Genomic DNA, 15,000 nt, shown 5'->3' on the forward strand with positions numbered 1-15,000 from the left:
GTGCTACTTTTATATAGGTTGTTCTATTTTATTATTATTAAATAATATAATATGAATTGATTAATACATTTTTTATTTAAAATAATAAATAAAATAATAAATAATAAAATAATTGAATAAAATAAAACATAATTAAAAAAAGAATTGATATTTGAATATTTTTTATACTTTTTGTGTGTTTGCGTGTCTCTGTATGCGTGTGTGTGTGTGTGTGTGTGTATGTGTGTGTGTGTCTCTGTGTATGTGTGTGTGTGTGTGTGTGTGTTTGTTTCTCTGTGTATGTGTGTGTGTGTGTGTGTTTGTGTCTTTGTGTATGTGTGTGTGTGTGTGTGTGTGTGTGTGTGTATGTGTGTGTATGTGTGTGTGTGTGTGTGTATGTGTGTGTGTCTCTGTGTATGTGTGTGTGTGTGTGTGTGTGTCTGTGTGTTTGTTTCTCTGTGTATGTGTGTGTGTGTGTGTGTGTGTGTTTGTGTATGTGTGTGTGTGTGTGTGTGTGTGTGTCTTTGTGTATGTGTGTATGTGTGTGTGTGTGTGTGTGTGTGTGTGTGTGTACTTGGTGGAGGGGGGTAGAACTGCATTTCATTGTGTATAATGAGAAAAGGCTTAATTTTTAAATTTTACCCACTGATGTTACCATACATAATTAAACCAGACTTTTACTTTGAAAAGACAAGCCGGGCTACTCGTATTGAACTCCGGGCATCTTGATGTCCGTGAACTCTCCACCGCTGTAACTTGGGACTCTGGTTAATAGAAACTGGGGTAAATGTCGGTGTGTTTGTGCGGAGTCACGACCCTGACAGGCTCGGTGTTATTACATAACAACAAACACACTCCTTTACGGCTCCTGTCCTCTTTCAGCGGCTCCGGTCAACTTTCTTTCCCCTCAAACCGTCGGACTTTCAGGGATACAAATGGGTGAAAAGGACGCAAAATGCGCAGATGGAGTCAAATATTACAGACTGTCAGAGATCGAGGAGCAGAACAATTTCAAATCAACGTGGATCATCATCCACAACAAAGTCTACGATGTCACTAAGTTTCTGGAAGAGGTGAGGAACTCCGTTAAGAATCCGGGCATTTTATGTCAATAGAAGTTTGCGATAATTAGCATGTTAAAACCTTCTATAACAGGAAATAAACCAAACTGGGTGGTCAGAACAACACACAGAAACATTACATTTACATTTTACCAACTGATTTCTGTTTTAAGTTAAAAATAATTAACAAATTAGCTGCCAGTGTGTCTGTTGCAAAATGGGGCTTTTTTTGGCTGGAGTCTGGTGGGAAATTCACTAGTTGAGAAAAATGTGGTTCCTGTGCTCAGTTCAGTATCACAGGGGCCCCAGAAAGGCTCATGGTCCTGGGGAGGAGGGGGGGAGGGCTCTAACAAACTAAAAGTAAGTAAAACTTAGACATCAAAGTCAGGTCCGGCCCTGCAGCACAGGCAGCATCACTGATTTTAGACCCTTTTTAAGGGGGCTCAAGCCCCCCTAAATTTTCTCTCAGCCCACCTAAAAATTATAATAATAAAAAACAATTAGTTTTTGTTTTTTTAAACGAATTTTAGTGCTTTAAGTTAGAGTTTGCGAACGTGTCTGTTAGTAACAGAGGACAAACAATGACAGGTTCAAAGGGCTTGAATCCTGTGTGTTTGTCTCCGTTGCTACGCACCTGTACACATAGACAGTATATATATATAATGGACCAGCAGATCCCGTGTCTCTGGACGGAGACCAGTGAAGGATATTAGAAGATCTTTCCCGGTGACGGCTGAGCGTTACTGAGCAGCCTCCAACTGAGCTTGAAGACGTAGATGTGACGTGAGCAACCTGTCTGAAAGTTGGAAGTCTTCTGGTAGCTGTGCCAAGAGAAATCTCAATCATTCCCAATCTAGCAGAGACGGAGAGCGTAGGTATATGTAAGGAGATAACATAGACACAGGCTAATTATTGATCACTAAAATGATAGTTAACATTAGTAATTAAACTTAAACAGCTAATGGAAGTCCAAACTGCCTGAGAGCTTCTCCTGTACTATACGGTAATTCCTCTACTATGAGACAGTAAGTCTCGTGGTTATGACCCAATCGTTAGCCTATTTTTATAAAAACGTCTGCTACGGAGCCATAACGTGAGCTACAAGGTAATGGAGCCTTTTATACATTGTCGTGTTTCTTTAGAAATAAACAATGGACAAATAGAGTCTTTAAACTCTTCAGATGTAAAGTTATTCTCTGTCAAAGTGACGTCAAAATGAATGGCAGTCAATGGGATGCTAACGGGAGGTGATGGCTTGGTAGCATCAACATGGCTCCATAGGAGGTTCGAGCTCTGAAGCGAAGCTAACCCCCTTGGCTGTAACCCCATCAAGGAAAGGTTAACAGAAACATAATGTTGGCCAATCAGAGGAGGGTATGGTGTCAGACTCCCGCCTTTGGCTGAGTCTCTATCTGATCTGTCAGAGGGAGAGCAGGAGACGGTTGTGTAGTTTAACGTCGATAGACAGTCCTTCCAGAAAAATAGTTTTTTTGTGATTGTTTTGGGCAAAAATCCTTGATTATGCGCCACGTTTTCTTAAAAAATGTGATGGAATATGCGGGATATTTATGCAATTTTATGCGATGAAATTGCGGGAACTTGCAAAAACTGCGGTTCCATCGTGGCTTCATCGCGGGGTTTGCAGCTTTTCGATGACGTTCACGTCGCGTAATTACGTCACTTCATAACGTTCCCATGGCAACAGGGGAAAATGGCTGCTCTTGTGTGAAGTAAACGCAACATTTTTCAACTTTCTGCTAAGATATATGGGACTTTCTTTGCAACGAAAATGCGGGGATTATGAAATCATGCAAGCCCCGCATATTTTGCGCGAAAATCTGCAATTTATGCGGCGAAAATGCAGCGTATTTGAAAAAATGCGCCCCCGCATAACTATGAGGACTTTGGCTGATTATGCATTGAATTATGCGATCGCATAATCACGTTTTTCTGGAGGGACTGAGATAGTCCCCAGAGAAGAAGTTGGTCATTTCATGGAGCAGATTAGAACCTAAATTGAAACGTAAGCATCTAAAATTGCTGAATGTTAGAACGTTAGTCGTTAGAATGACTTATATAATCATTAGCTGACGTTGTTGTTCAGTAGCTCAGAGATTATCGGCTAATGAAATTACTGATTTAGCATGGGGGGGGGGGGGGTTTAACACATTCTCATTAGGGGCTGAGCCCCCCTAAAGGTCTGATCCTAGAATCGCCCCTGGGCAGGATAGGCAAATGCCCGGGGCCAGTTTACCAGTAAACGCAACATTTAGTCCCGTCTGTGTTTTTCAGATAACAGCAGTGACCAGTGCTAGTTTGAGTCTGTTAGCTCGTAGCTATAGCGGCAGACTGTTGTACGTCCCGCTGTTGTAATCCTCTCCAGTGAAATACAGTCACACTACACCGTTTAGCTGTCAGCATTTTAACCGTGTTTAATCCAGTTACTACTGTAGCAAATGGTAGGCTAACGTTAGCTGCTGTGTAACGTGTTATTAGTGTTTACTGTAGCTAACGGTAGGCTAACGTTAGCTGCTATGTAACGTGTTATTAGTGTTTACTGTAGCTAATGGTAGGCTAACGTTAGCTGCTGTGTAACGTGTTATTAGTGTTTACTGTAGCTAACGGTAGGCTAACGTTAGCTGCTATGTAACGTGTTATTAGTGTTTACTGTAGCTAACGGTAGGCTAACGTTAGCTGCTGTGTAACGTGTTATTAGTGTTTACTGTAGCTAACGGTAGGCTAACGTTAGCTGCTATGTAACGTGTTATTAGTGTTTACTGTAGCTAACGGTAGGCTAACGTTAGCTGCTGTGTAACGTGTTATTAGTGTTTACTGTAGCTAACGGTAGGCTAACGTTAGCTGCTGTGTAACGTGTTATTAGTGTTTACTGTAGCTAACGGTAGGCTAACGTTAGCTGCTGTGTAACGTGTTATTAGTGTTTACTGTAGCTAACGGTAGGCTAACGTTAGCTGCTGTGTAACGTGTTATTAGTGTTTACTGTAGCTAACGGTAGGCTAACGTTAGCTGCTGTGTAACGTGTTATTAGTGTTTACTGTAGCTAACGGTAGGCTAACGTTAGCTGCTGTGTAACGTGTTATTAGTGTTTACTGTAGCTAACGGTAGGCTAACGTTAGCTGCTGTGTAACGTGTTATTAGTGTTTACTGTAGCTAACGGTAGGCTAACGTTAGCTGCTGTGTAACGTGTTTAGTGTTTACTATAGCTAATGGTAGGCTAACGTTAGCTGCTGTGTAACGTGTTATTAGTGTTTACTGTAGCTAACGGTAGGCTAACGTTAGCTGCTGTGTAACGTGTTTAGTGTTTACTATAGCTAATGGTAGGCTAACGTTAGCTGCTGTGTAACATGTTATTAGTGTTTACTAGCATGACATGCAGCGAAATCCGTGTTGCTATTTCGTCCAGTAGATACCGGGCACCGGTGCCCTATTGGCACCGGATTTTAACATGCGCCGTTAACGTGAACAGAAAATTGCGTTGCCTGTATCTTCTCACAGCAAACGCGCATGTTTGGAAAGCGGTCGCACAACATCTGAAATGGCTCCTTCATAGTATCCTTCAACAAAGGAGGAATGTAGCACCATATGGATGTGAAAGCAGTTATGATTAGCCTATGTGACAATAAAATTTGTTTGGTTAAAATCAACAAATACCGTATTTTCCGGACTATAAGTCACACTTTTTTTTCATACTTTGGCTGGTCCTGCGATTTATAGTCAGGTGCGACTTATATATATCAAAATATATATAATTTAACATGTTTTTAAATGTTATTTCATGCTGAAAACATTACCGTCTACAGCTGCGAGAGGCGCTCTAGGCTTGTGACAACTATATTCTGCTCCTAAAGACAACTGAGAAAGAAAAGAAACTGCAGGCGACTGCAGGTAGTAAAATATGCAGCCGAAAACGGTAATCGAGCAGCAGAACAAAAGTTTGGAGTGAGAGAGAAACTTGTGAGGGACTGGCGAGAAGGTTAGTCTTACTGCAATGAAGGAAACAAAGAAAGCTAGTCGGCTAATCGCGCGCTGAAATCAAGATGGCCAGAGCTGGAGGAACGAGTCCACAGATGGGTGCTTGAACAGCGTCCTGCTGGGAGAGGCTCGTCAACGGTGCAGTTACGTCTCCACGCCCTGGTAGTTGTTCTGTATTCTGTTGTATAGTTGAATAACTGTTAATGTGTTACGTTAACATACCGGACACCTACCGTATTCAGCCCCTTGTTCTGGGTGCTGTTGTGTAGTTGAATAACTTACCTTTCCAAATTAAATGTCTGTTCTTGGTCTTGGATTTTGTGAAATAAATTTCTAAATAAATGCGACTTATAGTCCAGTGCGACTTATATATGTTTTTTTCCTCTTCATGACGCATTTTTTGACTGATGCGACTTATACTCCGGAGCGACTTATTGTCCGGAAAATACGGTAATCGTGATAATTAATCGTGATCAATATATTGATCAAAATAATCGTGATTATCATTTCGGCCATAATCGTGCAGCCCTAGCCCGAGCCCGACAGAATTCAGCCCGAGCCCGACAAGTACATTTTGATTGACAGCTTTTTAAAAGCCCGAACCCGTTTACAGCCCGACTGTAGCCTACAGAAGGCCGTCTATCAGCAGGGATTGTTCGAGTGCATGTCAGAGAATAGCCCACCGCGGGCAGACGCACGCCACTCGGCGGAAAAGGGAGAGAAAGACACAGCAGACTGCGCTGCACGCACACAGCTCAAGAATTAGTCATTTATACATTTTTTAACATCATGTATTCATGACTAACGGAGGCTGTCGGCCACTTGGAAGTTGGAACGAAGAAATAAAAGAAGTCCTCCAGAGGCCAGCCTCCGTTTCACCTCCTCAGCATCCATTTACGCGCTAATCGAAATGCATCACCTGACCGCTCATTTACCACGCAACCCAGAGCGCAAGCCCGAGCCCGTTTAACATGATAGAAATTAAGACCGAACCTGACAGAACGCAAAGATCTTCAGCTCTAGCCTGCAGTCCAAATGATTAAAGAGAACTTTAAGATAATAAGGAAAAAAAAAAAGCCAAAAACATCGTAAAAAAAGGAACAAAAACGCGAAAAACTGCCGAATTTTGTTGTTGTTGAAAAAAACACCAAATAAAAGCAACTATGGGTTAAGTGTCTTGCTCAGGGACACATTGGTTGATGTATCACCGTGGGAATCAAACCTGTGTCTCCCACACCAAAGGCATGTGTCATATCCACTGCGCCATCACCACCCGATTAGCTGGGAGACTTCTAAATGAGGGCGCACATGGAAGTAGTTCTTTTGTAGATTATGGTGAACTTGTGTGTGTTGTAGCAGTGCTTTGCTATTGAGAACGAGGTAGCATGCTAGCGTTAGCATTAGCATGATAACGCTAACGCTACGAGCTAATGGTTGCGGTCAGCCTGCTCGTTTCGGCTTGTGACGTCACAAGCCGTGCCGATTTTGACCAGCTCACCCAGAGACTGAAGGCAGGACACATTCAGAAACCGTATCTCACTCTAAACACCATGGATGGATTTTTTTCAAAGTTTGTATGCGTGTGGAAGCACCAGAGACACAAAATAACTCCCCAAATCCCAGAAAAAGTGATTTTTTCATAATATGGGCACTTTAAGAGAGAAATAGGCCAAACAGTTGCTGAATCTGTCTGTTTTTTTGATCGACAAAGGTCAGTTTAAAAGATTTTCGTCAGATTTTGAGAGGCGCCGAGCCGACCGCTCCTCAGGTGGAGTGTGGCGTGCTGCAGGTCACGTCACGTGCAGAAATGGTAAGTGGGAGAGATGAGGAAGGCTGCCCGGAGTTGGAGGATGCTCCAGCGTCGTATATAGTCTGGTGTGTGGGAACATTTTGGATTTCATGTTACCTATGATGACAGCAGAAATCAAACAATAGATAGAACTGCCACTGTGTGCATGTATTGTGCAACATGCATTCAATATGCTAATTTTAGCTATATATATATATATATATATATCATATGCTAAAAAAAAAAAAAAAAGTATATTTCTGGAGTGTTAAAGATTAAAAGAAAAAATAACAAGAACCGTACAGAACCGAAAACTGTGACCCTAAAACCGTGATACTAACTAACTAACTAGGTAACTAACTAACAACCTAGGTAACTAACTAACTAACTAACTAGGTAACTAACTAACTAACTAACTAGGTAACTAACTAACTAACTAACTAACTAACTAACTAGGTAACTAACTAACTAGCCGACGGAGGCAGCGGCTGTTCTCTGAGCTTAAATCAGTGTTTTTCTTAATGGAGTCTGGTGGCGGTGAAGAGAGATAACGGAGTTAAGGGCCGTCTGACTGCAAGGTCAAGCTCTGAAAATACTCTAAATATAGAAGACTGAAAACTTTACCACAAATATTTATTTTGCTGGTCTCAAATAGAGAGGTGAAGTCCCAGCTCTTCTGGTGCACATTATTTCCAAAATATGTGTTTCAGGCTAAACCGGTCATTTGTTGTTATGCGATTTAGTTTTTATACACAAACGGAAGGAAAAACGCTCCGTTGGAAGGAAGGAAGAGGAGGGAGGGAAGGAAAGAAGGAAGGATTCAGTTTCCTGTCCCAGAGGAGAGAAGAAACTAGAAAATATTCACATTTAACAAGCTGGAATCACACAAGTTTTTATCTTAGAAGTAACTCCAACTGATTATCTAAATAGTTGGTGATTAATTTAATAGTGGACAACTAATATATGAATCTTTGCAGCTCTACGTTCATTCATTATAAACTAGAGATGCACCGATAGAGCGGCCGGTGACCGGAATTGGCCGGTTTTCACGTGCTCGGCCATGACCGGCGACATATAGTCAGTCTAACATATGGTGATTTCATGCTGGTCAACGCTACAATTAACTGACAACATAAGTTATACCAGTTACAGTTCTCAAGGACGCACGCACACACGGACGCCACAGCACGCTCTCTTTCTCCTTTCTCTCAACTTCTCCTCCGTGTGTGGTGCGTACCCGCTCGCGGTGTGAAGCGTGCATCGGCGCTATTCTCCACATGTAGGAACCTGGTGAATTAACCTGCAACATGTCAGCTGTTTGGGAATTCTTCAGCGTGTGTGCAGAAGATAACAAGTTTGCAATATGCAACACCTGCAAGGAGAAAGTAGGGCGTGGAGGGACGACACCAAAAACCTAAATCACATTTCTTTAGTTGATATTGATGTGAAAAGAAGGAAATGGTTCTAACATTGCTCTTTAGATGTGTGTGAATGTCCCACACCAGGAGTAATTTATATAGTTCTATTTTATAGTGATCCATTATCTGTTCAAAACATGTTCTATTAAAGAAAAGATAGAAAATAAATATGTGTGTGTGCTGTAAAGTGGTTAGAAAATCTGAAATTGGAATCGGCCTAGAAAGTTGTAATCGGTGCATCTCTATTATAAATATATTAACTCTCCTGTTGTCAATATCAGTCAGAACTACGACAAAAGCACGGTGATAAAAAGTGACAAATGTTAGAAAAAGCTACAAAAACGCAAAAAAGTGACCCAAAAAAAACAGTGCCAAATGTGACAAAAACTTGTTAGAAAAAGTGACAAAAAATTGTAAAAAAAAAATTGACAAAAACATAATTGAAAAAAGCCAAAAAATGTACAAAAAAATTACAATATATACATCAAAAACTTGTTAGAAAAAGTGACAAAAAAATACAAAATTTTTTAAAAAACAACAAAAAGATTGTAAAAAAAATGGTCAAAAACATAATTGAAAAAAAGCCAAAAAATGTACAAAAAATGACAATATATACATCAAAAACTTGTTTAAAAAAGTGACAAAAAATAAAATAGAAATAAAAAACAAACATCAGAAAAAGGGACAAAAAACTTGTTAAAAATATTTTAAAAAAAGCCAAAAAAGTGGAAAAAAATTGGAATAAAATCGACTGAAACGTTGACAAAAGTGTAGAAAAAGAACATCAAAATGTTGAAATTCCAACCCAGAAAAACAAAAAGTTGCACGGTCTACGGGAAGACAACACAAGGGTTAAAATACACTTCATTCTCAGTATTTATTGCATCATTCCCTTTGCCTGTAGACACACATAAGTAAGTTTATTTATAAGTAAATGTTTATGAATGATTGAGGAGTTGCAGCCTCTTAGAATAACTTACTTTAGGTAACCGTTTGGACCTTTGACCGAGTCAACAATATGTCAGAGTGACTCGTCATTTTATTTGCCACGTGCTTAATTCTGCACATAGTTCAGACCGAGTGTGGACGTGACGGCCAACTATTGACTATTAACCCAGTTTTCAGGTTCAGTTGTCTCAGTTTACGTCTGAAATGTGAAGAATCTTTGAGTGACTAATGGGTTTTTTTGGGGGGGGAGAGGGATTTGTCTTTCCGTTTTGAAATGTTTGAGTTTAATGGTTCACTTAAGTGTCTGACAACATTATGGAAAGGATTTCTAAGGAGGTCGAGCTTTCTGTTAAAGAGTAAGATCCTTTTTTTAAACATGAAAAATATCCGCCAAATTGCATTCGCTAAACCCACCAGACTCCATGTAAATAAACAGGAATTGTAGCATTGTAAAATACACTTCATTCAAAGTCGACAGAAACAAAATAAAACAATGAGAAGCTGTTTTGGGTCGTCTTTCCACTTTTCCAACCATCACAACTCTAGTTTTGGTTGAAATAAACACATAGTTTACTGGTTTACATGTGAAAATATGTTGGCTCTATACACGCTAAAAGTATTGTTTTTTTAAATGGAGTCTGGTGGGTTTAGCGCTAGCGACTTCAGACCTCTTTCTGGCTAAACAGAAAGGTCTTAAAGAGGTTTTAAAGGTCTATCTCTGTAGGGATCCATCCCATAATGTTGTCAGACACTTAGAATAATAATCTGAGTCTGTCAGCAGCAACAACAGAACTTTTAGTGGACGCTAACTGATGCTGAACATTAGTCCTGTAGGGTTACATTACAGCCCGGTCTGTGGCTGCCAGTTACAGCGTTCACGTCTAAAACAGGACCGATGTCATTGGTTTGAATGAAGTTGTCTCTGGGACAGCTGGATATTTATTTATTTAGATATTTATATGGAAGAAGTACTCTGTAAAAGTAGAAGTAATAGAAGCTGTGTTGGAAACCGTTCCCTGTCCTGGAACAGACTGATCTCACTAAGTGGCGTATGTATGACACGCCAATTCGTATGCCATTTTGGCGTGTTATCAAGACGCATACTCGCTTTTTAGCGTGTTTATCAATGCCGTTTGGCCTCCATTGACTTACATTACATGTGAATTATCACTGTAGCGAGTAGTATGAAAGGAGGTTGTTTGGGGTGGTGGATGGGTAAAACACAGGACTTTCACCCAGGAGAGCCGCGTGTGACGTTGTTCTTGCGATAGATGTAGACACACATGGATAGCTCAAAATGCGTACAGATAACACGCCGCTTGGTTTGAGGAAAGTGGCGTGTATGTTTACGCAAAGTCATGATGCCACGTTGCCTGGAAATAGTTCCCTATAAAGTGCATTCGCCGATTTGTAGTGGTGTTCAAATTCTCCGTGGTTTATTTCATTCACTATACAGCCCACTATCAAATACCCACAATGCACATAATGTGAGCGTGCATACAATGTACTGTTGTGTCAAAATGTGATAAAATCTGGTTTGTGTCACCAGAGAGGAATCCCAGGTTCTCCTCCCCATAAGTCACCACCATGCATGCTGCTGCACAGCTACAGAGTCAGAGACTGGCACCAAGCCAAGGCCTCAGGCTGTTGGCTAGGGAGATGCAAAGTCAGCTAAAAGAGAGCGGAGCCAGCAATATGCCATCAACAGAGGACTTCCCTAAGAAGGAGGTGCTTAGACTCCAAAAATAGCCAATTGGATTCTTAAGCAGCATGCTCTGAAAACGGTTATTGGAGGATATCTTTAGGGGAAAAGTCTCCGTTTTGGCAGATATAAGGTGACACCAGACAAAGACATCTTTAGTAAGCTGTCCGGATTTTTGGGGGATTTTGTCATACTTTGAAGAGAAACAGGAAAAGGGCAGTTGGCGTTTGGGTCCGAGCCATTAATCTGGCCTCGGCGTCGGATCTATAATTTATAACAACAGTATCCTACATTTTACTCCCGTATCCCACGACTAGGCATGGGCAGGTACACACACACACACACACACACACACACATCAGTTAGCGGATCTGTGCTAGGCTAAGCTAATGCTGGGGGCGTCAGACAGAGTTACAACACGCACGGAGATGAGAAGGGTATGTCTGGACTTATCTAACTCTGGGGGATACGGGGAATAAGACAAAGTCCCAATAAGTCGGCGTGTTCCTTTAAAGGAGTCTGGTGGCGGTGAAGAGAGATAATGGTGTAAAGGGCCGTCTGACTGCAAGGTGAAACTCTGAAAATACTCTAAATATGGAGCCCCCCCCTCCCCCAAAATAGAGAGGTGAAGTCCCTAACCGGCACATCTCCTGAACAATGTTTACTGTAATCAGCAAAATGTACTTAAAGTATCAAAAATAAAATCACTCATTTTGCAGAATGTCTCCCTTTCAAAGTATTTTTGGTATTATAGAATATTATAATATAGTTTCTGTGAGTGTTGATGAATACATAAGAGTGCGTTTGTTTTTCATCACAGCACCCCGGAGGGGAGGAGGTCCTGAGGGAGCAGGCGGGCGGAGACGCCACCGAGAGCTTCGAGGACGTGGGACACTCGAGCGACGCCAGAGAGATGGCGCAGGGCATGGTGATCGGAGAGCTGCACCCGGTCAGTCACTGTCACATCCTGTACTGCAGTAATACTACTAATACCACACTGTAGTAATACTCTGTTACAAGTTACAGTACTGATACAAGTTACAGTACTGATACCACACTGTAATAATACTCTGTTACAAGTTAAAGTGTGTAATGTATGACTGACTGTCTCTCTCTCTGTATGACTGTCTTTCTCTCTGACTGTCTTTCTCTCTATCTGTCTGTGTCTCTGTCTGTCTGTCTGTCTGTCTGTCTGCAGGACGACAGAGACAAGTTTGCCACCCATGAGGTAAGGGAAACAGCCCCAACTCAGGTTACACTTATACTACTACGTTGTATGTATGAATGTATGAACATGTACATATATGTGCAATGTAGTAGCAATGACATTATACTAGTAGTAATAATAATATAGATATAATTATATATGTATGTCTTTTTTAAACTTTATCCTTGCACTGCTATATAGTTTTTATATAACTATGTCTATATTCCTTGCACTATTGGACTTATTTGCACCACCACCATGACACACACTCTCATAGAGCACACACACACACACACACACACACACACACACACACACACACACACACACACACACACACACACACACACACACACACACACACACACACACACACACACACACACACACACACACACACACACACACACACACACACACACACACACACACACACAGCACCTTACCATGCTGACTGCATCACAGGGTCAGTCCCTGTCCTGTCACTGCAAGCCTCTCATGCTCATACATCCCTTAGTACATTCATTATTTAGTATCTTTTCTTTCATTGTCCATATTATTCATGTGGATTTGTCATTTTATCATCCTGGTTATGATGTATGTGTATGTTGTGTGATGTCTTTAAGATACTGGGACCTTGAATTTCCCCTTGGGGATCAATAAAGTACCTACCTACCTACCTACCTACCTACTTATCTATCTACCTACCTACCTACCTCTCTACCTACCTACCTATCTATCTATCTATCTATCTATCTATCTATCTATCTATCTATCTATCTATCTATCTACCTATCTATCTATCTATCTACCTACCTACCTACCTCTCTACCTACCTACCTATCTATCTATCTATCTACCTACCTACCTACCTCTCTACCTACCTACCTACCTACCTACCTACCTACCTACCTACCTAGTGTTCCCCCTAGTCTCCAGCCTTATCAACATATATCACATGACCGTTCCCACACACACTGGGCATGTGCCAAATAAAAACGTAGTAGTGTAAATGTAGCTTACCAGTAAATGTAATTTTGTGCTGCATGGCTCTTTTCTTATTAAATCTGGTGTAGAGGCCGACGATATGTTCCCTCTAGAGTGTGTGACATGAAGTCTTTCTTTTGGTAATGAAACAGCTGACGATGTTTGTGTGCTCTGTGTCTCACAGGAAACACCGGTGACCACTTTGAAGGATGAGCCCAGGTACACGCACGCGCACGCACACACACACACACACACACACACACACACACACACACACACACACACACACACAGGGCTGTAATGCAAATGTTCAGCGTCAGTCAGCGTCCACTAAAAGTTCTGTTGTTGCTGCTGACAGACTCAGATTATTATTCTAAGTGTCTGACAACATTATGAAAGGATCCCTACAGAGATAGACCTTTTAGTTAAAGAGTAAGATCCTTTTAGTTTAACATGAAACCGCCCCGAAATCTCCATCACCAAACCCACCAGACTCCATGTAAATAATCAGGACTTTTAGCGTGTATAGAGCCAGCATATTTCCACATGTAAATGGGTGAATTAAGAGTTTATTTCAACCAAACCAGAGTGGTGATTGTTGGAACAGTGGAAAGATGAACCAAGACGGCTTTTGATAGTTTTATTTTGCTTCTGTCGACTTTGAATGAAGTGTGTTTTACGATACTAAAAGTCCTGATTATTTACATGGAGTCTGGTGGGTTTAGCGAACGCAATGTCACGGATGTTTTTATGTTTTAAAAAAGGATCTTACTCTTTAACAGAAAGGTCGACCTCTCTAGAAATCCTTTCCATAATGTTGTTAGACACTTAGAATAATTATCTGAGTCTGTCAGCGGCAAAAACAGAACTTTAATGGACGCTAACTTAAAATGCGCAATCGTCCTATTAACTTACATTATAGCTTGTTTCTCTGCTGCCGACTGCAGAGATCTCTCTTAATACTGGACCAATGTCAAAGATAGTTGTTCTCATCAGACACTTAGACACAGAAACATTGATTTGTTTTTTCATTTAAACATCTGATTAGTGTAACTAATCTTGCATGTATTTGTTAGTGCTACTGACAGTTATTTGTAATGTAATGTTTTACTATTATGTGCACCTGCCCGGGGACTGCAGATGGAAACTAGCATTAGCTAACTCTGGTACAAAACATCTTTTCGTAAGATTAATGTATTTTGTACATTGTCCCTGACAAATAAACTAATTAAAATAAAATAAAAACATAGAAACATAGGAACATAGGAACATAGGGACATAGGAACATAGGAACATAGGAACATAGGAACATAGGGACATAGGAACATAGGAACATAGGGACATAGGAACATAGGAACATAGGGACATAGGAACATAGGGACATAGGGACATAGGAACATAGGAACATAGGAACATAGGAACATAGAGACATAGCGACATAGGGACATAGGAACATAGGAACATAGGGACATAGGGACATAGGAACATAGGAACATAGGGACATAGGAACATAGGGACATAGGGACATAGGGACATAGGGACATAGGAACATAGGGACATAGAAACATAGAAACATAGAAACATAGGAACATAGGGACATAGGGACATAGGGACATAGGAACATAGGAACATAGGGACATAGGGACATAGAAACATAGAAACATAGAAACATAGGAACATAGGGACATAGGGACATAGGGACATAGGGACATAGGAACATAGGAACATAGGGACATAGGGACATAGAAACATAGAAACATAGAAACATAGGAACATAGGGACATAGGGACATAGGGACATAGGGACATAGAAACATAGGAACATAGGAACATAGGAACATAGGGACATAGGAACATAGGGACATAGGGACATAGGAACATAGGAACATAGGGACATAGGAACATAGGGACATAGGGACA

General features: G+C 40.9%; 1 protein-coding gene across 2 annotated transcripts in view; it reads left to right on the plus strand.

Moving 5' to 3' along the window:
* The first annotated feature begins 710 nt into the window (after positions 1 to 710).
* Positions 711 to 15,000, plus strand: part of LOC116056508 (cytochrome b5) — a 15,271-nt gene continuing 981 nt past the window's right edge. For both annotated transcript variants that reach the window (XM_031308634.2, XM_031308632.2), the window contains exons 1-4: positions 711 to 1,052; positions 11,708 to 11,836; positions 12,086 to 12,115; positions 13,266 to 13,300. In XM_031308634.2, coding sequence (XP_031164494.1) covers positions 915 to 1,052; positions 11,708 to 11,836; positions 12,086 to 12,115; positions 13,266 to 13,300 — 332 coding nt within the window. In that variant the 5' untranslated portion in view covers positions 711 to 914. The remainder of the gene's footprint in view (positions 1,053 to 11,707; positions 11,837 to 12,085; positions 12,116 to 13,265; positions 13,301 to 15,000) is intronic.

This window comes from Sander lucioperca, chromosome 23 (assembly GCF_008315115.2).
Source record: "Sander lucioperca isolate FBNREF2018 chromosome 23, SLUC_FBN_1.2, whole genome shotgun sequence".
NCBI classification, from domain to species: domain Eukaryota; kingdom Metazoa; phylum Chordata; class Actinopteri; order Perciformes; family Percidae; genus Sander; species Sander lucioperca.